Raw genomic sequence first — 27,052 nt, forward strand, 5'->3', positions numbered from 1 at the left:
ATTACAGATAGAAATGACAAAGACTTCACATTTTGTGCCTCTCTTTAGTCATTCCACAGCATCAGGGCACGATCACTCTTCATTTATGATTTTTGTGTGAACCTCGCGGCTCTTCACCCGCAGCTTGTTGACCTGGGACTCAGCGATGTCAGCCCGTTCCTCGGCCTCCTCCAGCTCGTGCTGGAGCTTGCGGAATTTAGACAGATTTGTGTTGGATTGTTCCTCCTGAGAATAGAAATGGAATTGTAAGAAACCCATACTATGCATCTTTCTAGACTCTATAGGCCTAAGGGGAGAACGGACTTGGCATCTACAGAGAAGTTAAAATACTCAACAGGAAACATGATTGTCTTACTTCTCCTGGATTCTGCTTATCATTGAAATTAACTTTATGATTTATTTGGGACTTGGTGTCTCATAATCACATCTGTAATTTCGCAACCATAACATATTAAAAGATTCATACCACAAGTAGAGCAAGAAAAAGTATAAGAGCAGAGAAGGAGGCAAGGATATTAAAATCATGGTTGTTAATGTTTGCTATAAGATGACAGCTCAAATTTGACATTTTTTTAATCATATTAAGAATGAATATCTGTCTTTCTTTTTTTTTTTAAAGATTTTTTAATGGATATTTTTTTAGAGAGAGTGGAAGGAAGAGGGAGGGAGAGAGAGAGAGAGAGAGACAGACAGACATTGACGTGAGAGTGAACATCAGTCGACTGCCTCCTGCATGCCCCCCTACCAGGGATCGAGCTTGCAACCCAGGCATGTGCTCTGACCAGGAATCTAACCAGCAACCTTTTGGTACATGGGAGGATGCTCAACCAGCTGAACCACCCAGGCCAGGCCAAGGATGAATTTCTCAATAGTTTCTTTAACTTAAAAAAATGTTGAATTTCATAATATATAATTTTGTCATTTTAATACAATCACTTTTTTTCCCCTCCTTTTTTGGATATGATGATCCTATTGACAGATTCTCTAATATTAAGTAGTCCTTCCATTGTAGGAATTGAACCTATTTAATCACTGATGGACAATCCCAGAATGAAGTAAGGGTTTCAGCAGCTTAGTATTTTATTTTTACTATAATTATACTCATCTGTAAAACTGCCTTTAGTTTTTTTACCCTTTGTCTCTTGGACAGGTTTTAGTATGAGGGTTATGTGAGCTTCTTAAAATAATTTGGAAATCTTTTCATCTTTTCCCATGCTCTGCAATGGCTACATAGCTTGGGGATTATCTGTTACTTGAAGTTCTGAAAGACCTATATGGAGCTGAGTTCATTTTCAGAATTAATTCTGAGATAACTTATTCAGCCAACTTAATAATTTATGTTCTCCTATAAAAATTACTTTTTTTTTCTAGATTTCAACTTTGTTGACAGGTTTATATTTTACACTTTAAAAATGTAAACTTACTTGTATGGCTTGTCTACTTTTTCATTTCTAATGTTAAGAGTCTGTATTATCTTTCTTTTTTCTCAGTTAAGCTAGATAAGTGTATTTATTTTATTACTATAATTTTATTAACTCCCTAGAAACTATCAGATATTACTGACATTAGCAAATTAGAATATAGTGCACTCTAATTCATCCCATTTCTACTATCTTTATCAGTACTTCTTACTTTCATTATTATTATTTATAAATTATTTACTGGAATGTTAGTTTATTAATTTATTTTTATTTTTATTCATAACATAAGCATATGAAACAATGAATTGTCCTCCAAGGACAGCTTTGACTATATTCTATAAGTTTATAAAAAGCGTATCTTCCTTGAAATTTTATTTATTTGAACTTTGATTATATAATTGATAATTATTTAGTAATTACGTTTTTTTATTTCCAATTTAACCCAAAAATATTTAGGAAAGTTATCTTCCTAATGTTTAAGCATTTGGAGAGTTTTGTTTATATTTCTCATCACTACAATTTAATCACATTTTATCTAGAAAATGTGGCATATACTATTTCTGTTTTGAAATTTTTTGAGGTTTCTTTGTGGATTGAAAATTTACTTTTAAAATCAAGCTACTAATGTGACAAATAATAAACAATAAATATAAAAGGTCACAAAAGTTTCTAAGAAGTGCATAATCTCTATAAAGCAAATAGCTTATTTATTACAAAGGAGTAGTAAATCTAATTACTTATTAGCTTTCCTTTACAGGGGACTTGTCTCTTCCCTTCCATTTTAAGGATACTTACAGCCTCCTCAGCTTGTCTCTTGTAAGATTTCACCTTTGCCTGAAGTTTATCTACCAAATCCTGAAGCCTGAGAATATTTTTCCGATCTTCTTCTGTCTAAAAGATTAGAAAAAGCACAGCACTTTACTTCTAAGGTACTTGACCATTGTGTTACTGCATATGAGTGTTTCACATATATATGGAGGAGAACTTAGCTGATAAAAATCATTGCTGTACCTGATAAGTGAGTTCCTTCACTCTCCTCTCATGTTTGCGCAGACCTTTGACAGCTTCTACATTGCGCTTTTGCTCACTCTCAACCTCTGCTTCCAGCTCACGCACCTGCATATAAATAGGCTCTTAAGAACTTTGATCCAATGAAGTATTGGGAGAAAATGGAAATAGCTATTGAGATACCCACTCTGGCCTCCAGTTTCTGGATCTGTTTCTTCCCGCCCTTCAGAGCCAGCTGCTCGGCCTCATCCAGACGGTGCTGCAGGTCCTTCACCGTCTGCTCCAGGTTCTTCTTCATCCGCTCCAGATGGGCGCTGGTGTCCTGCTCCTTCTTCAGCTCCTCAGCCATCATGGCTGCCTAGTTAATCAATAAAACATAATTAGTTGAGGGAGCTGAGATAGCATATCGAGATTCAAGTTTGACCACCACTGCGTTGCCCTCTGCTTACATCAGTGATGGCCTTCTTGGCTTTGTCTTCTGCGTTGCGGGCTTCCTGAACAATGTCTTCCATCTCTGTTTGTATTTGGGTAATGTCTGTCTCCAGCTTCTTCTTGGTGTTGATCAGGCTGGTGTTCTGTTTAAAAATAAGTTATAATTTTTTATCGTGTTATCTGAGAACTTACTGGTAGCTAATTTTTTTTTAAATTGCAGATAAAAATTTACAAGTCAAATAACTTTCGATATTATTTTGTTATATAGTACAATTAAATAAAATAGAAGTGTTATAAAATATTCAGTATATTCAAGAACATAGCTTATAATTGGGCCAAATATCTCTATAATCTTATAACTTCTATTTACCACTGAGACCACAGGCATAAACATTCCACTTCTTCACAATAAAACTGTCAATATTGATAACTAGGATCAATAAAAATGTTAACACAAAATAACATGGGTAGCCTTACAATATTATTAGAAGTAAATCAATAACTTATGCAAAATAAAAGAGCAAAAGATTTCTCAATAATATAGTAAAAATTTGGTAGAAGTATAAAACCTGACTGTCAAATATCAATTTCAGCTTATATTTTCTGGAACACATAAGCATTTATTAAAGGCGATTCTTTCTGCTGAGTCTCACCTGGGTGTGTAGGAGCTGGACGCGCTCACTGGCATCCAGCAGCTCCTGTTCTGCAATTTTCCTGCTCCTCTCCGTCTGCTCCAGAGTGGCCCTCAGCTCCTCAATCTCGGCCTGCAGCAGGTTGGCTCTGCGCTCAACCATGGCCAGCTGCTCCTTCAGGTCCTCCTGGCCCCTGAGAGCGTCATCCAGGTGGAGCTGGGTATCCTGTGGAATGAATGATCATTGAAACATCTTGTTCTCAGAGCTTCAGCCACTCTGACTGCTCTGGATCATCTCTTGAACCCATTTACCTTGAGAATGCCTTGGGTGTTTCTGTAGTTCTTCAGGGCCTCAGCAGCCATGCGGTTGGCATGATTCAGCTGGATTTCCATTTCATTAAGATCTCCCTCCATCTTCTTCTTGATCCTGATGGCATCATTCCTGCTCCTGATCTCAGCATCCAGCATGCTCTGCATGGACTCCACGACTCTAATGTGGTTTCTTTTCAGCTGGTCAATTTCCTCATCTTTTTCAGCAATTTTCCTGTCAATTTCAGACTTGACTTGGTTCAGCTCTAGCTGGATGCGCAGGATCTTTCCCTCTTCATGTTCAAGAGATGCCTTAATGACAGCAAGGGTGACATTAGCAAGGAATGGAAGCACTTGGAAGTTTTTCTGCACATCCCTTCTTTTACAAATGTTGTGCTTTTTATCTTTTTATACAACCTGTGTGGATGGGCCTAATTTTTTTCTGAATTTGTTTATAATGCACAATTTGACCTGTACCTCTGCCTCCTCCAAAGCAGCCTGTAGTTCACTCTTTTCTTGTTCCACTTGTTTCTTTATTTTCTCCAGTTCATGGATACGTTTTCCTCCTTCTGCAATCTGCTCCGTGAGGTCAGAAATCTCCTCTATTATTGGGTAAAAGACAGGTAGAGATTTGGTCAGACAAAGGACATAAGAGAAGGGCTCCTTAAAGGCATAAGTATTATTGAAAGTGAAAGGAACTCACGCTGCAAATTTTTGTTCTCTCGTTTCAAAGTTTCCAGCTGATCCAAGGATTCCTCATAGGCATTCTTCATCTTGAACAGCTCAGTGCCAAGAGAGCGGGCTTCCTTCTGGGAGGCCTCAAGCTCAGCGTGGGTTTCCTCATACTTCTGTTTCCATTCTGCCAGGATCTGAAAAACAGAGCTTGGTTACCCACTGTCAAGGATGGAGGGAAAGAGTGGAAAGCAGAGGCTGCAGCAGAAATTACCTTGTCAAAGTTCCTCTGCTTTTTGTCCAGGGCTGCGCAGGCAGCATTAGATCTCTCCACGTCCAGCATGAGGTCCTCCACTTCATTCTGGAGCCGCTGCTTGGTCTTCTCAAGGGAGGCACACTTGGCGTTCACGGCTTCTACATGTTCCTCAGCGTCCTGCAGACGCTGGGCCAGCTTCTTCCTTGAAGATTATACATGGTTGTAAAGAGAAGTGAACCCAAACAAGAATTATGAACTATTACTACACTTAAAAGTATTGAAAACTTTGTATTAAAAATATTAATTCATTCATTTGACAAATATTAATGAGCTTCCTTTAAGAACCATACAGTGATTGCACAGCAGTGAACAGGACAGAAAAAGTCCTTGTCTTATGAAGCTTCCAAACAAGTGAGAGAGATAAACAATCAGCAAGTGAGAAAGGGTATAATAACATATTGCTGATATAAGTGCAATGAAGAAAAATAATAAAGAGTAAGGGGTGAGCAACTATTCTAAATAGTCAGGGAAGGACTCTCTGAGGAGATAACCTTAGAGTCAAGATCTAAAAGAGTCAGGGCTTGAGCTGGAGGGAGGTCTGGGGTAGAGTGTTCCAGACAGAGGGGCCAGCAAGTACCGAACCCTGACCCAGCAATGAGCTGGGGAGCTTGATCAACAGCAGCAAGGTTGAATTATCTGTATAATTATGTGTTGTTCTTTATTTCCTTAACTAGATTTTAGGCAAAGAGGGCAGAGATCATGTTTGCTTTATTCGTGTCTTCTTGGAGGCAGTGCCTGGCAAATTGGAACTAATTAGTGAACATTTGTGGGCTAATTCATGGAGTCTTCAAAGGTTGTATCTTTTTGATTCAATATGCAAAGTTTTCTGCACATAGTCTCATATCAGTGCACATACTTGGCCTCCTCCAGCTCCTCTGTGCGCTGGATGGCATCTGTCTCATACTTGGTCCTCCACTGGGCAACCTCACTGTTGGCCTTAGACAGCGCCCTCTGCATCTCAGCCTTGGATTCCTGCTCCTCCTCATACTGTTCCCGCAGCAGGTCACAGTCATGGCGGGCTGACTGCAGGGCGTGGGCCAGGGCGTTCTTGGCCTGTGGAAATGGTTACATCTTCATCTTACTGGATATTTAAATGTGTAATTATTAAGTTTCAAAATCTTTAAAAAGTTGATGTAATAGACTCCAATTAGGATCAGATCATGGGAAAATATGAGTCTTATAATAATAGTTACCTTCATCTCCTCTTCAAGTTGCCTCTTTAATTCCTCAATCTGTTGAGTAAATGCTTGTTTGCCCCTTGATAACTGAGACACCATTGCTTCTTTTTCATCTAGCTGACGTGAAAATTCACCTGATAGGCAAAATGAATAACACCATGTTTTTAAAGTGAAGAAAAAACTTTACCAGCCTATATAAGAAATAACTTTTAACTCCCTTCCAACTGAGCGCTCAGATGATTGGATTATTTATTGACATCTTCATGCTTAATGTTAGTTTTCTGACTTTTATATTGAAACTTAAATGTTCATCTAAACAAATAAGTACAGCTTAAATTTTCTCCATAATTAATTCTTTCAGGGTTATATGATACTGTGTAAAATCTGGTGATACTTTTCAGAGGAGGGAGCTAAAATGCCTAATTCTATATAGTCCCATTTTGTAAGTTGTTAGAGACTGGGTTATCTATTGCCCTACTCAGAAATTTGGTTCACTCTGATATAGATGAAAAAGAAGCTTGGCCTTAAACAGGAGCCCTGGGCCCAGCCAGTGTGGCTCAGTGGTTGAGCGTCCACCCATGTACCAAGAGGTTGCCAGTTAGATTCCTGGTCAGGGCACATGCCCAGGTTGTGGGCCTGATCCTCAGGGGCGGGCATGCAGAAGGCGACCATCAATGGTCTCTCTCATTGATGATTCTCTCTCTCTCTCCCTCTCCCTTCCTTTCCCTCTAAAATCAATAAAGAAAAAAATTTTTTTTAAATAAATAAAACAGGAGCCCTGGACCCATGTTGGAGTGATTCCTAATCCCAAGAATCCTCTCAGTGTGGCCAAATACTCAAGGCCTTTCTGGAGAAGAGCTTGTTGCAGTCCTACTTGAAGCCTCCAACATTGTCCCCAAGTGACCTTGCAAGTAGGTTGAGAGTCTGAGCTGTTCAGTGAATCATCCATGTTCTCAGTCACTTTTATTAGGCTTTCACATCACCAAACCAGTTGTTTCTAACCACATCACCTCCACTCTTAGGCAGCACAGAAGAGGAGGGAGTTACCAGATTCCGTCTGCAAGCGACCCCTCTGGGTGGTCAGGTCATTGATCAGCCGCTGATGCTCTTCTTCCTTTGATTTCAGTTCACTCACTTGGTCCTCCAGAGTGCGGCACATTTTCTCCAGGTTTCCCTGCATGAGAAAAGCAAAAGGAGTGAATGAAGACATTTGAACATAAGTTTGCTCTAGCTACATTTTCTTTTAAAACAGAGAAATATTTATTTTGACATATGAAATAAATCAAATTACATGTAATATGATATAGATAGAATTTTTCTTTCTATTTTATGATTGCTTATCCTAAGTTGAAAATATACACTGGGGATCCCACTTCTAGGAATATACCCTAAGAAGCCTGAAACACCAATCAGAAAGAATATATGTACCCCCATGTTTGTAGCAGCACTATTTACAATAGCTAAGATCTGGAAACAGCCCAAATGTCCATCAGTAGACGGATGGATAAAAAGCAGTGGTACATATACACAATGGAGTACTACGCAGCTGTAAGAAAGAAAGATCTCTTATCCTTTGAGACTACATGGAGGGACCTGGAAAGTATTATCCTAAGTGAAACAAGCCAAACAGAGAAAGACAAGTATAATATGATCTCAGTTATTTGTGGAATATAATGAACATAACAGTCTGAGGAATGGGATAGTCCCAGAGATGTGGAAGTGGGGTACAGACTGACAATCCCCAGAAGAGGGGGTGGTGGGGAGAGATAAACCACAGAACTTATATTCATGTGTGCATGAACAGTGGACATGGACAACAAAGCTGGGGACAGGGCAGGGAGGGAGGGGGAGGGAGGAATCAGTGGGGGAAAAAGGAGAAACATCTGTAACAAAAATAAATAAATTAATTTTAAAAAAGAAAATATACAGTGGAGTTTTAAAAAAGGTAATCATAAAGCTCTGTTCAACATTATAAAAATATTTGATGATTATGGTCTAAATTCAAGATTTTGTAAGAATTTTATGGTATATTTTCTAAAAGCATGTTCATAAATATTTCACTGTCTTTATGTAGAGTGACACTTTGCTTATTGGATAATTGAAACTACTGGAGACCTGTGTTCTTCAAATGGAGACCTAGAGAACACAGATGACCTATGTTCAAAGTCAGTGCTTTTATTTATTAATGGTGTGATGGGGCCAATGTGCTTAACTTCTTAGAGTTCTGTTTCTTCACATGCTCAGTAGAAATAATACAAATACTAATGTCTTTCTTATTAAACTCCTAGAGTACTGCATAATGTATGTAAAGTTATCTGGGCCAACTATGATGTGTACATAAAAGATTATTGTTGATAAACACTTTTCCAGACTCTGTAGTACCTTGGCTTTAGAGATTGTTTCTACATTACTAGCGAGGTCATCGATCTCCATCTTCATCTCACTCTTCTCCTTCTCCAGTTTCTGCTTGACCCTCTGCAGGTTGTCTATCTGCTCCCCAAGTTCAGCCACACTGTCCGCGTGCTTCTTCCTTAGAGCAGCCGCCGTGGCTTCATGCTGCAGGGTGGCCTCCTCTAGGTCCCTGCGCATTTTCTGGAACTCAGCCTCCCTCTTCTTGTTCATCTCTATCTGGGCTGAAGTTGCCCCACCAGCTTCTTCCAGCCGCTCGCTGATCTCCTCCAGTTCCCGGGAGAGGTCAGAGCGCTGCTTCTCTGCTTTGGCCCGAGAGGCCCGCTCTGCCTCGATTTCCTCTTCCAGCTCCTCAATGCGGGCCTGGGGGTGATGCAAAACACAAACTTAGCTGGTGTTGGTAATTTTGTCATGTTGAATTGCACAGATGGAGACTGTGACTTACCTGTAGCTCCTTGATCTTCTTCTGCAGCTGCATCCCAAGGGCCTGTTCATCCTCAATCTTGCTTTGCAGATTGCTCATTTCAAACTCTTTCCTGTCAGAAAAGTAGCAAAAGATGACAATTGAGCCCATATTCACCACTGGAAGCAAGTTCATAAGTAATTCTTTTTTACTTACTTTTTGAGCTTTTCATCAAGTTGTTGTTTTTCATTTTCAATGTCCATTATGGACTCTTGGGTCAGCTTGAGGTCACCTTCAAGCTTCCTCTTAGCCCTTTCTAGGTCCATGCGAAGTTTCTTTTCTTGTTCTAAGGACCCTTCAAGCTAAACATAAATAATGTTGAGTCAAAGGTTTGCTTAGCCTTTTAAAAAAAAATAATTTTCTGCCCTGGCCAGTTTGGCTCAGCGGTTAGAGCGTTGGCCTGCGGTCCAGAGAGACCCTGGTTCGGTTCCCGCTAAGGGCATGTACCTCGGTTGCAGTTTGTCCCCGGCCCTGGTTGGTCGTGCGGGTGGCAGCCACTCAATGTGTCCCTTTCACATCGATGTTTCTCTCTCTCTCTCTCTTCCTCTCTCTCCCTCCCACTCTATCTGTACAAAAACTAGAAAAATGTCCTCGGGTGAGGATTAAAAAAAATAAAATAAAAATATATAATTTTCTTGATAATTCTAGACTTACATCATCCACTTGCTGCTCAAGCTTGATTTTAGCTTTGGTCAGGGTGTTGACTTTGTCCTCTTCTGCCTGCAGGTCATCCAGGGTCTGCTGGTGGGCCTCCTGGAGGGCCTTCTTCTCCTTGGTCAGCTTAGCTATGGTTTCATCCAGGCCTGCCATCTCTTCTGTGAGGTTTTTCACCTTAGGAAGTAAAAATACTTTGCATTACATGCTATATTTTGGTGAATTCAGTTTATGCTTGTATTTCATAATAATAATAATAAACATAAACTTTTCTTGTATATATTTTATACCTTGTTCTCTGTGGCATGCTTTTCCTTTTCAACCTTGGCCAGTGTCAGCTCAAGGTCATCAATGTCTTTCTTGAGCTCTGAACATTCATCCTCCAGTTTCCTCTTCTTGGCCGTCAGCTCAGCGTTGAGCTCTTCCTCGTCCTCAGCTCTCTCAGTCACCTCTTTGATTTTGGCTTCCAGCTGGATTTTGGTTTTGATCAGCTGGTCACATCTTTCCTCTGCGTCAGCCAAGCTTTCAGCTTCCTTGATTTGGAAACAAAATCAAAATTGGGAAGAAAGAATGAAATATTTCCAATGATAGCAGTGTAAACTTCTGCTGTATGTTCTTTGAATTTAAACTTTTATGAACCCATTTGCTGTGTTCAATGCAGGATACTCCACATTGTAGAAAACAAACAAACAAAATGTATCAGATATTGTCTTGTACCTTTAGAAAAATATATACTTGTCTCTTGGTATCCCTGGGGGTTGGTTCCAGGACTCCCTCACAGGTACCAAAATCCACGGATGCTAAAGTCCCTTATATAAAATGGCATAATATTTGCATATAACCTACGAACATCCTCTCATTATCGTCTCTAGATTACTCATAATACCTAATACAATGTAAATTTATATAAATAGTTGTTATACTATATTATTTAGGCAATAATGACATAAAGTCTGTGCATGTTCAGTACAGACACAACCATCGTAGACCTAGCTATACAGTATATATCAGGAATAACATAACATTTTTTTCTAATATTTTCAATTTACAGTTGGTTAATTTGTAGATGAGGAACCCATGGATATGAAGGACCAACTGTATTCAATAATAGATTAGAAAGCCTATCCCCCCAAAGCTACCATTAATTCAGAAAGCAATTAATGACATAGGATTTCAGAAAATTGTATCAGAGATGGTTTTGTAAATGAAATGGCATTTGAGTTGGGTCTTGACAGATGAATAGGATTTGGTTTTTAGAAATTAAATGTATTGGGCGAAGGAACAGGAAGAGAGAAGACATTCCAGCAGGAGAAATTCAGGATGCAGCTGCTACTAAACTATTTCTCCTTGTGATACTGTAAGATGATCCTGATCATGCTCTCAATTCAAGTTGAGACATAAAGTAATGAAGAAATTCTTGGCAATCCGCTATATTTTTAATAAAGAAGGTTGGGGGTATATAGGAAATGAGAGAGAAATTAATATATGCATTTATCAGTGAGCCTCCATACCAGCCTTTGAATATATAAAAGAATAAAATGTGCAGCATATAGCCATGTGGTGAGCATAGCAGTAGGACAGATTCTAAGTAATTCTCTAGGGACAACAGGAAAAAAATCAGGATAGATTTGAAGAGTATAGGGAAAGAAAAAATTCTCTTTTCCCTTCTATAATCTAGAAGGAGTTGTTATACCCCAAAACTTGACAGAAGTGAGTGATCTTAACAGGAAAAATATATGATTTTGTGATGAGTAAATTATGCCAGACCAATTCAATTCAAGCCAAATGAAAGGCAGTCTTAAAAAAGTACATTGGAATTGATGGAAGCAGTTCTGAAAGGATTGGTTCAGGAGTGAGCAGTGAGGCTGGATAGAAGAAGAACACGTTGAGGGGCAGGCAGAGCGATGTAGTGCTGCTGCAGAAACTGGGGTGTGACATGATGGGCACTGGCTGTGGTGCTGTGTTGAAAAGAGAAAGTCTGAGTTTTGGAGATCAATAACCAGCAATAATTGAATAAAATTTGATGCAGAATACTGCCATTTGTCAGCTGGACATATTGTGATTTAAGATCCATGGGCATCTAGAAGTTAAAGGAAGTTTCAGAGAAAAAATCACTCTCTCCATGCTATCCTCCCCTTAATATTCTATTTGGGGTCATTTCATATTAAAATCACTTTTAAGAACTGTCTTCAAAGGAAAATAAATCATAAATCCTTTAGTTTTATGAAAATGTGTAAAATGGAAGACAACATTCTACCTCAGTTCTACCCCATTGCCCTGGTGCTGTTTTGGTGGTGTTTATTGGATGATGAAGGAATAGTTGGACTTTATTAGTAAAATCAGAATGCTTTTGCTTTCTCCCTACTGTGTGTCTTCCACAATGACTACACAACTTAATGTTACTAGTGACCAGACTTTTAGCACTTGCATCCTGATTAGCAGTACCCAGGATAATACCACTACTTACAGACTGAACTTGGAGCTGCAAGTCATTTTTCTCTTGCAAGAGTGTTACCATCTTTTCTTCAAGTTCCTTCCGCTTTGCCTCTGACTTAGCAAGTTCCTCTTTGGTTTTCTCAAACTCTTCCTTCATGTTGGCCATCTCCTTCTCCGTCTCCGCGCTCTTCAGCAGCGGCTTGATCTTGAAGAAGAGCTTCATCCAGGGCCAGTGCTTGACGTTCATGAATGAGCGGACATTGTACTGAATGCAGAAAAGGGCTTCCCTGAAATGACACAGAAATATCAGTGTAGACTGATGCAAATTAGATATTGTTTGGATGCTGAAATGAGATGAAGTCTTGGCAGTGAGAGTTGGAGGTGTTGCCCCCATTGTTTCTCAACTACTTTCAAAAGCACAGATGAAAGAAATTGATTTTATGGTGATGGTCAAGGACTCACTAATCATTCATTTCTCTAATTCAGTGCTTCTCAAACTTTGCTGTACATAAGAATGATCTGAAGGGCTTGTTAAAATATCAGTTCCTGGGCCCTATCCCCAGAGATTCAGATTCAGAAGATCTGAAGTGAAGCCTAAAAATTTGTATTTTTATCAAGTTTGCAAGAGATGCTTGTCCAAGGATTACCCTTTGAGGAGTATGGCTCTGCATCAATGCTTCTCAGAGTTTCCTATGAGAACACCACTGAGAGCAGTAAAGGGAAACTAGCCCCTGAGGGATGTGAGATATGGGATAAAGGGACTCATTAAAATCTTAGAATTTCTTTGAAAATTTCTGGTTTTATATTTTAATATTGTGTGAATTGTGCATTCTACTCTACAATATCATCACATTTGTTTTAATCTAAATAATTTTAAAAAATTAATTACCACCCCCCCCCCCCTTCCCGGCTAGCCAGTGTGGCTCAGTGGTGAGCACTGACCCATGCACCATGAGGTAGCTGGTTTGATTCCCGGTCAGGGCACATGCCCAGGTTGTGGGCCAAATCCCTAGTGAGAGGCATGCAGGAAGCAGCCAATCAGTGTTTTCTCTCATTGATGTTTCTCTCTCTCCCCTTTCCTCTCTCTCTAAAATCAATAAAGAAAATAATTAATTACCCTCATATTTAGACAATTAACTTCCCAAATATATATCTAGTGGGTCATGACCACACTTACTATTTTTAATTAAATAGAATACAGTAGAAAATATTAGCATAACTACAGGTGATAGAAATAAAATTTGTTTACACATACATACATATATGTATAGATGTATAAATGACAAATAAAAAATGCATTTCTCACCATGGGTTTCATTCATAAGCAACCTGCAGTTTGAAACACATGACTTTTTATTTAGTGTTAGAACTCTGTTCCTGCATCACATTAGATCACTAGAAAGCTATGTACCTTGGTGACATTGTATTATCTTACTGAAAGAAAATTTTTACTGATAAATGCCCTTAAGTACTTTCTGTGACTTCTTGTATAAAACCACAGGTGAAAGTACTGCTATGCAGCTCAATGTATCTTATTTAATGATCCACCCAATAAATTCATATTAGAACCAAGTGCTAAGGCAAACTTTTATATCTGCTTACTCACTAGTATATTTTTTCTTGTTAGATAAGAATTATACACACTTGTTGGTTCTCTCTTTCTATTTTGTTTTGTTTTTTACTCTAACACTCAGAATGGATTCCTTGGTAATGATCTCTACCTTAGTTTTCTGGTACATGACTCTCTTCACTGCAGGATTCATTCATTCCTTATTACTTTGGTAGCCTTATCATATCTGAGTCTCAGCTGTAAGCCCCTCAAATGTGTTTCTGAAGAAGGAAGATGTTAATAAACAATATGTTTATATACCTTCTCTCCACCATCTTCTTGTACTCCACTCTTGCTAAGAACCCTCTGCACCTGGCCTGGGTTCGGGTAATCAACTGGGCCAGCTTGTCATCTCGCATCTCCTCTAGGAGCCCCAGAAGACCAGCTTTGAAAAAGACCTGTGCATGATCAGAGGTGTAGATCAGAAACTTTACATCAACTTCAAAGCCACCAGAATAGCATCAGATAGACTTTCGAGACTATTACCTTGGTGTGACCAAATCTGTACTGGGTATGGTCAATCTCAATGGATGCAAGGAGCTTCTCAGAAGCCTTCTTGCTATCAATGAATTGTCCTTCAGGGATAGCACTAGCATTTAATACCTTGTATCTGTTAAAGTACATACAGTTTTTTAGAACTTGGTTACTGATGACACTAACAGTAGCTAAGCATTAAATGATCCATTAAAAAAATCAGTTTTTTAAAAAATTATTAGTACATTTTGTTCATAGGAAGGACATTGTATATTTGGATAGTTAATCTAATATTGACTATTTTTATTCCATTTTACCTTCCTGCATTGTTGTAACTTTCTGCCTCATCAGACCTTGTTCTCAGGAAAAGATTCTATAATCTTGTTCACATTAAGGTATAGGTGACCAGTAAAATATAGCACGTTATCCTAGCTAGATGCATTTGCTTTTTAAGTTCGAGTCCAAGAAAGCACATTTTAATGAGGACTCTGGTAGAAAGTATTCTTTAGGTATGAGGAACTATTCTAATTACCTAAAATCAAATGTAGGCATGCTTTAGGTCTCAGACACTGGAGTTCTCTGTCAATTCCTCCAGACCCAGACTTAGGAGAGACCAACTCCCTATAACTGTTACCCAGCCCCTTGTCCACTTTGCCTCTTATTTGATTCTCAAGATGACTCATCTAGAGGGGAGGCAAAGGAGCTGAGGAGCTGTTGTTATGACATGGTTCTGCGAAATACTGGGAATCAAGTGTGTGAGAGAAAAAGACAAAGATACAAAAGAAGTGCCAGAGAATGACTTAGTGATAACTATACATAATGTGTGGGCAAGTTTCTAACTTAGCCACTTAATAATGATGTGACTTTGGGTAAGTAAACTTAATTTCTTTTAGCCTAAGTTTATTCATGAAATGAAGTATTAGTAGTACTTGCCTCTACTGAGTTTTTGTAAGGATTAAATGAGATAATTTAAATACATTAAGCACTCAAAAATGGAAGTATTCATAATTATCAAAGTTAATGTGTACATGTATGAGCTAACCCAGAAGCTTGGTAAATTCAATGAAAAGTCTGCAGAGTACTTAATATGTGGTCTATCTATACTTTAAAGGTGTTTCGAGGCTTATACGTTTTGTAGAAAATTAAAATAACAAATAGAGGCATATTTTCACTAAATTGTTTTGCTTGCACTAAATATACTTATACTAAGCTTTAGGATATATCATAATTAGGATAGTCTGACCTCTGTTTGAAGTCTGCATAAAGGATTCTGCTTGGGAATCCCTTCCTACAGATGCGGATGCCTTCCAGCACACCATTACACCTCAGCTGGTGCAGGACAAGTTCATGCTCCATGGCCCCTAAAAAAATACATATTTAAGTCATTGCAGCGTTTTTAAAAAGGAGGGAGGGTCATCATGAATTGTGCCTTCATTCTAGAACTTCTTACCAGGAGTTTTTGTTTCATTGGGGATGATACACCGCACAAAATGAGGATGGGTACTCCTGAGATTGGTCATCAGCTTGTTCAAATTCTCCTGTAGAATCAGGAGAAACCTTGTTATCTCAGAATTTAGACATGGTATGAGCATTTTGGTGATGTATATAAAATCAGTGTCTATGGTTGAGTTGGATGACAAGTGTGGAGTATTTTCATTTAAGGTAACACCTGAATATGCTTCTCCTGAGATGCAGTTTCTGCCTTGGTGCTTCTTTCTACACTTGTGTGGTCAGGAGTAACACACATAGAGCAGCAGCCTGACACAGAGCTCTTTTTATTGTAGACAAATCCCATCTTTCTTCCTACCCCCTGCCCACCATATGCATTTACAAGGCCATTGCCTTCCCATACTAGATGGTAGCACTTTCTCTTAAACTCCATGGTTTTCCAAATAAGAAAATATAGGCCTGCACCACATTTGAACTTTTTTTATAAATATGATTCCCCCATTTCAACAATATCAACGTTTAGGGCATAAATATTTAAATATTATCTATAAAGGAAACAAATCTATCAGTTATAATGGAGAATTATATGAATTAAGAACTAGGATACTGTATAGGTTGTTAGATTTTCGTTAGTCTTACTTTTTGTCTCTCTGCATACATGTCATTGCTTATTTTTATGACTCAACTAAATTATGAATGGCAGAGTATTAAGTATTATAAAATTTTCTACAAAATTTTATTTATTGTTTAGTTTAACATAAAAGATGAGCTAAACAGTTCTGAGTAATTTGAAGCTCTTCCTTCCAAAGCTAGATGAACAGATGGCACTAATTAATGTCAGCCCTTTTCTAAAGGCCTTGTAAAAAGAAGACCCTATGATTTTAAACACAAATTCCAAAAGTAACTGGAGAGTGTCAAGAACAATTGCTTCCTTACCCTGAAAAGGGCAGACACTGTCTGGAAAGAAGAGCCCTTCTTCTTACCACCTTTCTTACCACCACCACCACTTGCCTCTGGAGAAAAAATAAGAAAGATGTCATTCAAATGCAGTTTTTAGTCAACAGGGCTATTTCTTGCCTATTTGCTAGTTTCTGGGCTAAAGTGAACGTTTTTGACACCATTGGCTTCTCTGCTTGGTTCTGAAGGAATCTCATGTGCCAACTAAGTTTGCATCTGCTTTTCTGTGGTTTGTTTCTCCACTAGGAAGGGAAGTAAAGTGCATTCATCTCACTGTATAGAGATGGCCTCCTCAATGTTAGGACCTTGGGGGAAACTAATTTCAAAAGTCATCAATAGAAGCTAGAATTGAGAGGCAGAAGTTTGTCATTATATTTCCATAAATATCCTCAGATACAATATCCAGCAGATGTGGAGGGAGAAGCAGGAGAGAATCATGGAAGCTGAGGCTTCTCTTTGGCTGAGATCATGGCAGTCCCTCTCTGGCCCTTTGCAGTAGGCCTCTGCCAGAGTGGGAGGGAGCCACAGGCGCATAATTACAATGCACCCTCCTTACTCAGAACCTGGAAACACAATGGGTTTAGCCCGACAATCTTGCCAGGGCTCTGAGATCACCAGCCTCAATCTAGCACCACACTTTGTAATACCCAGAGAAAGTGTTAGATTTTTTGAGCACTACCTGCTTCAGCAGTTTGAGCCCCAGAGAAGAGGAAAGCTAAAGTTTTCAGTGAAGACTTCTGGTACAGTCCGACCACGGTCTCGTTCAGGGGGTCCTTGTTCTTGTCCAGCCAGCCAGTAATGTTGTAGTCCACGGTGCCCGCGTAGTGCACCAGCGAGAAGTGGGCCTCAACCTTGCCTTTGACAACCTTGGGCTTCTGGAAGTTGGCAGACTTGCCAAGATGCTGTTCATACAGCTTGTTCTTGAAGGAGGTGTCTGTGGCCTTGGGGAACATGCACTCCTCTTCCAGGATGGAGAAGATGCCCATGGGCTAGAAGCAGACAACACCCAAAGTCATAATTCTATTGAAACATTTTTGTCGGTGCACAGAATTAAAATAAGATACAATGAATAATTTATTAGCCACAAAACACAGTTTCTGAAATGTAAGACAGACCTTCTCGATGAGCTCAATGCAGGCAGCCAGGTCCATCCCGAAGTCAATGAACTCCCACTCGATGCCTTCCTTCTTGTACTCCTCCTGCTCCAGCACGAACATGTGGTGGTTGAAAAACTGCTGCAGTTTCTCGTTGGTGAAGTTGATGCACAGCTGCTCCAGGCTGTTGAACTAAATAAACACATGGGTTTACTTTCTCTTTAGAAAACTGAGCATTCTTATATATAGGACTTTTTAATTTAAACATATATGTCAAATAACCTTTAGATATCAAAATCACTGGGAGCCTGTGAAAACTAATGTTTTCTCTGCTGCCATTTATGCACCATCCTAAATCACTGTTAGTATACTTTCCCTGTACTTGATTAAGTTTACTCAGGTATTTTTCTGAGTTCATACTTAATCATTTCATGTTTATTCACATTAACTTTTGCATTTTCTGTTGACTCATTTAAAAGCTGGTAGGGAGGAGTCTCTGTAGAATGGAAGTCATCATGGTCACCACTACAAGTGAGCAATGATTGCCACCCATGTTATGCTTTAATTTGAAATGAAAGAAAAGTCAAGTTACGAAATACAGTATGTTAACACGCACTTGTAATTTTTAATGCCAAAATGTTAACATTAGTTAGATATAAATAATGGAATTAATGTGGCATCATTTTCCTAGATTTTCCATATTTTCTGCAATGCTCAAGTTTTACTTTTAGAATTTCAAAGAAAAACAAGAACTTCTTCAAAACTATAAGCAGGAAAGTTGTATTTCATATTCAAATATGAATTTTATCCCATGATACTACATTAATGAGAATTAAGAGTTAATTGCGCTGACTTTATTAATGCTGACTCTAAATTACTAACCTTTTCTCAGCACTTATGATCTAAGTATTTCTGAATGATTTTTCCACCATATATTCAGAGCCTATTATATGTTGCACAGGTTTACTTTGATATTTTTATGTTACGTTTATCTTGCATTGTGGGCTTTTTAGAATCCCTGCCACTACACCAAGCTGATTTCTAACTCCCGTTGGGTCATGTAACAAATTAAAGAGTCCTCATCAAGTGCATTATTTCTCAGTAAAATTGTCACTATAAAAATGATGAGAGGCTGCCAGTCACACTCCTTTAAGTTTTAGCATAATTTTTTTGGCAATATTAAGAAAAGATCATAATATTCACAGACTTCTTCTTATCACTATTTCCATTGCCTTAAGAAAAAGTCCCATAACCAACCAGCTCTCAACTCACATCAAAGATCTCAAACCCAGCGATGTCCAAGACCCCAATGAAGTACTGCCTGGGTTGCTTGGTGTCCAGCTGCTGGTTGATTCGGGTGACCATCCACAGGAACATCTTCTCATAGACGGCTTTGGCCAGAGCACCCACTGCATTGATCACCTTGAAAGGCAACGACATATTTTTTTAGGTTATTAGAGGACTGTAGAATTCTTTCATGCCTGGCAGTGGATTTGAATTATGTGCCTACCTGCTCTACAGTCTGGCCTTTGGTGACGTACTCATTGCCGACCTTGACCCTGGGGTAGCAGAGGGCTTTGAGCAGGTCAGCAGAATTCAGACCCTGGAGATAGGCTGCCTTGTCAGCAACTGTAGAGATACATTCAGGTACCCAACGTGACCCACTGTGCACCCCGCAATTCATAGAGTAATTAGTGAATCACTATAGAAAGTCTGTGTGGGGTAAATTTCTGTATGTCCATCAGAAGCTCAGTTGTAAAGGAGACATGAGTTTGGAATGGGGTTGTTGCCTAGATTCTCTTATTAAACCCAGATGGAGCTTCATTTGGTACCTTCAGTGCCATCTGGCTCAGCTTGCTCCTCACGCTGTTTTTGCTTGAATTTCAAGTTCCCATAATGCATTACTGCCCCTGTGAGCTTATAGATGGACACTCTTTCATCAGAAGTGAAGCCCAGGATGTCAATGGCACTCTGCCAGGAGAAATGAGACAACAAAAGTTAGGGCAATTTATTTAGGAGAATTTATACTATAGCCTTAGCCACACACCTACAGAGGTTGCCACTGTTGTTCCCAGGCATAATGTGTTAAAAAACAACAACTGCAAGTGTAACTTACATCTGTGGCCATCAACTCTTCTTGGTCATCGATGCTGGGGACAGTGATCTCCCCTTGACTGACAAAGGCATAGTCATATGGGTTGGTGGTGATCAGGAGCATTTCTGGGTACATAGAATTCAGGGGATACATTTTCCATTAGAAGATGTTAATAAAATGATTAACATGTAGCTTATAAATTTACATTCTTTCTTACCAATTAGATCTGGCTTCTTGTTAGACATGATCTGATAAAAAATATGATAACTTCTTTCTGCTTTTAGCTGGAAAGTAACTCTAGACTTCTCCAGAAGATCTGCAATGGAAAGTAGACAATGGATCGGAGGGGGTGGATTATAGAGTTCCTGGAGTGATTTTTGTGTTTAGAGTATGAGCTAAATTTTATTGGCCCTTTGAGATTTCAGCTGAATGTTTCCATGAGGTACCACATATTATGACTCTTCAATGGCAGTTGCTTTTACCATCTCTAGAAAGAAACTAAAGCATGCTGGCCCAAGGCATATTCATTTCTCATACAGCATATCCTTATATATGAAATATAATTGATTTTTGATAACCCCTGCTCCCCAGGGTTTCTTCTCACTTTGTCATAGAGGGAATCCTAAAAGTGAAATTTATCAAGGCTCAGACTAGGAAGTAATTGCACATACTCAACCCATAGGCAACTCATTTATTCTTAGTGTTAGTTTTTTTCTTAGAAAATTTTGAAATTAATTCTGAGGCTGGAATAATTCAGACAAGCTCAACAGCTCCTGGCAGTTCCTACAGAATCATTAACTCATGACTGATGTGGATAAAGCACACTGTGGACTCTGGGTAAGATTGGCATTAACCATGGGCACGTTTGGCAGCAAACTAGTGTTTCACAGGTTCCAAGCTCAGCAGAAGCTGCAAGATGTTCCTCCAGACCAGCATTTGTCATTCTTGGATTCTATTTAGGAGGTCCTGTTACTCACATGTTTCAATATCAGCAGAAGCCAGTTTCCCCGTAGTACTAAAGTGGATCCTGATGAATTTACCCTTGCAAGTAAAAAAGATGATGTTATGTACAAAGCTTGAAGCTCACAAGAAGGATGAGATTGAAATAATAATTCAGACACGCTTTCTCTGGCATTTAAAGACTGAGACAACCCATCTGTGACCAAGAGACTTACAAAGCGAGAAGAGTTGTCATTCCTCACAGTCTTGGCATTGCCAAAGGCCTCCAGTAGGGGGTTGGCACTGATGATTTGATCTTCCAGAGTCCCCTGCAATGACAAGAACAGTGCTCACACTTGAGGCTCCAGATTTCCTGAGAGCCCTGACAATATGTATTCTGAGTCTGGCTATCAGACTCACCTGCATTTTGCCAGAAGTAGGTTCCTCTTTCTTCTTGTCCCCAGTAACTGCAATTGTTGCAAAGTACTGGATGACACGCTTGGTGTTCACAGTCTTCCCTGCACCAGATTCTCCGCTGTCAAATAGAAACTAAGTGAAAAGAGGTCTCAAACCTGGCAGCTATCCCAGCCATGAAAAGGAAGCATGACATCTACTTACGTGATCAGGATTGACTGATTCTCTCTGTCTGCAAAAGAGAAATTATAGATATTTAATATTGTTTTCTTATAACTGGTAAGTAATGTAAAATGGAATGAACTTAGTATTATTTTTCAGTCATTCCTAGGGCTTGATGGCCTCTACAGCTATTACCTTTTTAAGTTTCTTTCCTCTTGCTCCCTAGAGCCTCCCCCCAAATGTGGCATACATGCGACCATTTAAACAGAACAGTGCAGGGAAACACCAAACTTTAAAAAAAAACAAAAAAACTACTGTACAATTAAGTAAATGTGAAAAGTGGGCTTGGATCTTTAGTTGTATGTAGATGACAAGTTAGTGGCATTTATTGTAGGTACAGAAATAAAGGGAAATTGGCATTGGAGATCATTTTAGCATGTGAAAAGGAGTAAATATAGTAAAGTTGGTAAAATTGGAAGTAATCATGGCTTTAGTCACTTTTTTAGGGTAAGGTAAAAGGTTTTTTTTTATGTTTTACTGTACCCGAAGAGGACTCGTAAGCCCTTTCTCCAAGATGCATAGCACCTTAGACTGGTCTAGCTGAGCCAGTGTTCTAGGAAGAAGATTCATGGTATGACTGTTTTTATACCAGAAACACCTTAACATCAGGAGTGTGTTCAGGTGGGTTCTGGGAAAAGGGCAGTAGCATTTATGTCATCCTTAATGTAAAAAGACTGTTGTTTAGTCATAATTTTGGATATGAGGATGAGAACACAGAGGCAAATTTTACTCTTCTGTTTTTTGGTACTTGGTAATAGAAACAGTGTTTGTATATGTGACTGTGTGTATGAGTGTGTGTGGTATACAACTATGTAGATACGTTCATATTTTTGCTCAAGCTCATTTAGTTTCGGAGTTATTTGAAAGTAAATTATCTAAGTATGGCTAACCTCTGTTGATCTTCAGAAGTATAAGAGATCATTGGCAATTATATAATAGTAGGGATTGCAAGTCATCTTTTACACACTCCTTCCTGGACCTACTCCCTCACAAACACATCAGCCCAAACTGAAGGGGACCATCTCAAAGAGTGTGTTGAAATGATTAGACTCTTTCTCCTATGGTTCTGCTCTAACAAGATGTACATATAAAGCATTTGGCTCACCAGTCAGCATGAACTGATAGGCATTGTCAGAGATGGAGAAGATGTGGGGCGGGGCCTCCTGGCGCTTTTTGCCTCGGTAGGCAGTCACCACCTCAGGGTTGTACACCGGCAGCCACTTGTAGGGGTTGACAGTGACACAGAAGAGGCCCGAGTAGGTCTGTGCAAGAGAATAAGAAAGAATAACTACTCAAAGTTTTTTTCTGTTATTTGTACAATCCACATATTAAATGAATTTTAACTAAAACGAGTACTTAAGTAAATAAAATGCGGATGGCTTTCTTCTCCAAGGCTTCAGCGTGAGAACGAGTTAGAAGGCTCAACAATAGGAGAGCAACATTTTTGAGGGAAGGGACCACAATTTCAAATGTATTCCTGTTGGAATGTGTCAGTGATTTTCATATAGCAGAAACAGTCCAGCCGGTATGGCTCAGTGGTTGAGCATTGACCCATGCACCAAGAGGTCACCCATGCAGCAAGAGGTTTGCTTCCTGGTCAGGGCACATGGCCAGGTTGTGGGCCAAATTCCCAGTGAGGGGTATACTGGAGGAAGCCAATCGATGTTCTCTCTCATCGCTGTTTCTCTCTCTCCCTCTCCCTTCCTCTCTCTCTCAAATCAATAAAGAAAAATAAATAAATAGATAAATGTCATATAGGGGAAATGCCAAAAATATTTTTTATATGTAATAGGAGATATTTTTACTGTATTTTAGGAGATAGGCATATATTTCTTTTAAATATTAAGATATTTAAAATTTATAAAAACATAAATTTGGACACAACCTGAGCACCCAACAGTATAGGAATGGTTGGTTAGGTAAACTATGGTAAATCTTCTTAAGACAATACAATACAGACATTTAAAAAGGTAAATAATTTGCAAAATACTATTACATTATAAAGAAACAGACCACAAAATGTTGTAAACACATTATGATTACAATAGAGTGATTTTCAGATCTCTGCCACCCGATCTAGGACAGACACCAACCAGTTAGAACGGACGCTGGCTCTGAGCACAGGTGTGCATAGGTGTTATCCAGCTGAGTGGTGGCGCTGGCTCAACTACACCGAATATCAATGTGACAGAGAGACTTCAGTTAGGAAATGTGTACTGAGTGTATGTATGTGCCAGGCCTCTGCGAGGCTCTAGGAATGAAACATAAATGAGATGATGCTCCCTGAGGAGCTCACAGTCTAGGTAGGAGACAGACATATAAATGAATGATGGTGAAAAAACATGGTCAGTGCTACTGCAGGGACAGAAACAACAGGACAGAAATGCCACTGTGCCTGGGGAAGTCGGAAAGGTTTCATCAAGGCATTCCACATAGAAGGGACAAGAGTGATAGATACAAATTGCTGTTATTTTGGAAGAGTGAATTTTGGTCTTTAAAAACATTATATTTAAGTGCTGCAACATAGTTTTATCTTTTCTCTCTGGGGGATTCTGCTGCTGGAATAAGGGGGTGGGGTTGAAATGAAGGCATATGGTTGAGATGTGAGCAGTTGCTGTTGAAGGAATCTGTGCAAACTCAGTACGTGGACAATGGCCTGGCTCAGCTTTGGATGCGAAGACAGGATGAAGTGCCTGCTGTTGGGTTGTGCCTTCCTATAGCAATAGTGGACCTTTTAGCTAGTTACACTACTGGTGAAAGCAAAAGTGTTACTATCTGTGACCCATTTATGCTGCAGTGGAGCAGTGGGCTGGTGGGGTCCAGGTGATGGCCACTTCGGGAGGGGCACTCACGTAGATCATCCAGGCTGCGTAACGCTCTTTGAGGTTGTACAGCACAGCGGGCTCGTGCAGGTGTGTCATCATGGCCATGTCCTCAATCTTGTCATATTTGGGAGGGTTCATGGGGAAGATCTGGTCTTCTTTCACTGTCAGAGTCTGGTAACCAGAAAAGATAACTTTATGTCAACTGAGTGACCAAAAAAGAAGGTCAATGAAATGTCGGCTCCTGGGACTTTACTCACCGCTCCCGCTTCCGTCTTCACGGTCACTTTCCCAGCTTCTCTGCTCTGGATAGTTCCTTTGACAAAGGACTCCTTGGGCTCCACCACAAAGACAGATGTCTTGGCATCAAAGGGCCTATTCTGGGCCTCAATTCGCTCCTTTTCAGACTTTCGGAGGTAAGGAGCAGCCTCCCCAAAAGCAGCCATTTCCTGGTCTGCGGAACTCATGGCTGCTGAACTCTGAGGTCCTACAGAGGAGACGAAGCATTTCACACTGGAGATTCTGGACTGTCATGTATATCAATAAACCTCTATATTGATGATATTTCAAGGGCCCCGTTAGAAATTCCACCAAGCACATCCATATGCATTGTGCTATAGTTATTGAAACAAACATAATCACAAGGTCTCAAATGCATTGGGCATCCCTGTGTACCCAACACTGGACTTGGGGCTTTACATCTATTATCTTCTTTCATTCTTCAAGACTGGCATTCTAATCAAGGAGTTGGGTTGTAGTCTCCCAGGCTGCTAAGGAGCCTGTGACCTTGGGTAAGGCTCATGACCTTTTGGAGCCTCAGAGTCTCCATCTTTAGAATAGGGATTACAAGGTCTGCCTTTCTTAAATCACAGCCATGAGACAGAGTGAAGATGCTTTTTAAAAAGTTAAAATGACTGAGAAAGCAATTTGAAATTGTTTCAGGCTACCACTTAGATATAATATGTTACTTATTATAATCTAACAACATTTCATTTCTTGCCAGCTGATGTAAGAGAACTTGATTTTCTCCTTTAGATGTTCACCCAGAAGTGCTCACCTTTAGTGGATTTGGGAGGATTGTAATCTTTTTTACCATTTTTTAAATTGGGTGCTTAGTAGAATTTCTCTAACAATTCTGTGCATATAATATCCATTTAATTATTTAACCCAGTTGAGCTGATTGAGGATAAAAGCCATAGCAAATGTTATCCTCATTCTTCTCCATCGAAGGGCTCCCTTTGCTTTCCCAAATTTCCTCCTGAAAGATGCAGGCTCGGGCTCCCTGTTCTGTATTATCTGCACATTGCCAGTGGTTTCAGTAGAATAAAGGACTTGGCAAAGGATGCTCCTGTGGTCATTACATAATCAAATTACTTGAAATTCATTTGAATCAGCTCTCCACCAGCCTCTCCCTTTAGAAATGTAGTCTGTAGCAGCGGGGAAGGGTAGTACCTTTACTGTATATGTAACAAAATTTCAGTGTTTTTGTTTCATACAACTCTCAGCACTGAGGAAGGCAGCAATTTCCAGCTATTTTCATCTCATGGCACATACACTAATTATTAGAATTCTGTGGCACACCAAAAAATAGATGTTTTGCCTATCTGACAAAAAAAAAAAAAAAAAAAAAGGTGTAATTTTAATCTATTCACACCAGACAGTTATTATTGTGTTGGCTGTTGTCATTTTTTTCACTTGACAATCTAAGGGAAAAGAGGTCAGTGCTTCTGACTAAATAGTCAGGTATTGCATGTTTTAAAAATTCTTGCGGCACACAGGTTGAAAATCACTGTGTTAAAGTAACGTTTTAAAAGATGTTAAAGCCCTGGCCGGTTTGGCTCAGCGGTTAGAGCATCGGCCTGCGGTCCCGAGAGACCCGGGTTCGATTCCTGCTAAGGGCATGTACCTTGGTTGCAGTTTGTCCCCGGCCCTGGTTGGTCGTGCGGGTGGCAGCCACTCGATGTGTCCCTTTCACGTTGATGTTTCTCTCTCTCTCTCTCTCTCTCTCTCTCTCTCTCTTCCTCTCTCCCTCCCACTCTACCTGAACAAAAAAATGGAAAAAATGTCCTCGGGTGAGGATAAAAAAAAAAAAAAGATGTTAAAGAAGTGCCCTGGTGGTTTGGGTTCAGCGGTTAGAGCATCGGCCTGTAGTCCAGAGACCTGGGTTCGGTTCCCGCTAAGGGCACGTACCTCAGTTGCAGTTTGTCCCTGGCCCTGGTTGGGTAGTGCGGGTGGCAACCACTCGATGTGTCCCTCGATGTGTCCCTTTCACGTCGATGTTTCTCTCTCTCTATTCCTCTCTATCCCTCCCACTCTATCTGAACAAAAAACGGAAAAGAAAATGTCCTCAGGTGAGGATAAAAAAAAAAAGTTGTTAAAGAAGTATAAAGGAAGCATTTTCATAGGCACTTCCTTTCTTATTTATTAGATATAATGTTTACTAAATGAATTCTAATAGCAGTATACATTTTTATCATATTTGAGGTTTTTAGCAAGGAATCTTAATGCAGATTTTTTTTCCCAAACAGAAACAAAATAATATTCTAATAGCAACTACCCTCCTGCTAAAATGTTGCCCCACCGATGTTGAAGTCCTCAATACAGATGTGTGCAATGCCCTCAAAGGCAAGCCCTTCCTCTCCCTGTCCAGCACCTCTCCTGAAGGAGAGCTGTTAAGGTATTTACTGAGACAAGCACTTTTCAAAGGTTGCTAAGTGACACAAATGCATCCCTCGGCCTCTCACTTTCTCCTCCAAGGACTGATTAGTCTAAATCTTACCTTCTTAGCCAGTGAGAAGATGTAGCCTGGAAGTGAGACAGTTCTGCAAAAGCAAAGGGAAAAGCACTTGGTTAGTTAACCAAAACCAAAACAAAACAAAGTTCCATTGGTAGCATTATCTGCTATTGGACACCGAAGGCAACAAAAGTGCATGGCTAGGAAGCGTGCAGAAGGGGCAGTACCAGAACTGGCAGCTGCAACGACACGGGCACTGCGGCCAGTGCCCCTCTCAAAAGCCTTGTCCTGGTCCCACTTACCTTGGAGCTTTT

General features: G+C 39.7%; 1 protein-coding gene across 2 annotated transcripts; it reads right to left on the minus strand.

Annotated features, from left to right (window-relative positions):
• Nucleotides 1–27,052, minus strand: LOC118633827 (myosin-2). 2 transcript variants are annotated; one of them, XM_036267883.1, is made up of 40 exons: nucleotides 27,041–27,052; nucleotides 26,784–26,826; nucleotides 24,265–24,491; nucleotides 24,035–24,178; nucleotides 22,288–22,444; nucleotides 21,165–21,192; nucleotides 20,967–21,081; nucleotides 20,783–20,875; nucleotides 20,585–20,648; nucleotides 19,825–19,923; nucleotides 19,629–19,732; nucleotides 19,345–19,483; nucleotides 19,023–19,141; nucleotides 18,785–18,934; nucleotides 17,534–17,704; nucleotides 17,098–17,407; nucleotides 16,398–16,474; nucleotides 15,463–15,550; nucleotides 15,256–15,373; nucleotides 14,025–14,148; nucleotides 13,800–13,936; nucleotides 11,961–12,216; nucleotides 9,784–10,026; nucleotides 9,494–9,670; nucleotides 8,996–9,141; nucleotides 8,822–8,912; nucleotides 8,350–8,739; nucleotides 7,015–7,141; nucleotides 5,983–6,101; nucleotides 5,646–5,842; nucleotides 4,748–4,931; nucleotides 4,505–4,670; nucleotides 4,279–4,403; nucleotides 3,805–4,113; nucleotides 3,515–3,718; nucleotides 2,879–3,004; nucleotides 2,617–2,787; nucleotides 2,433–2,537; nucleotides 2,217–2,312; nucleotides 1–225 (listed from the first exon to the last, which is right to left on the minus strand). In XM_036267883.1, exons 3-40 carry the CDS (start codon nucleotides 24,469–24,471, stop codon nucleotides 73–75), a joined length of 5,829 nt encoding a protein of 1,942 aa, XP_036123776.1. In that variant the 5' UTR covers nucleotides 24,472–24,491; nucleotides 26,784–26,826; nucleotides 27,041–27,052; the 3' UTR covers nucleotides 1–72. The 2 variants fall into 2 exon arrangements, with proteins under 2 accessions (XP_036123776.1, XP_036123777.1); XM_036267884.1 differs by lacking the exon at nucleotides 27,041–27,052 and adding an exon at nucleotides 26,966–26,985.

The sequence above is a fragment of the Molossus molossus genome, unplaced genomic scaffold, assembly GCF_014108415.1.
Source record: "Molossus molossus isolate mMolMol1 unplaced genomic scaffold, mMolMol1.p scaffold_m16_p_19, whole genome shotgun sequence".
Taxonomy (NCBI): domain Eukaryota; kingdom Metazoa; phylum Chordata; class Mammalia; order Chiroptera; family Molossidae; genus Molossus; species Molossus molossus.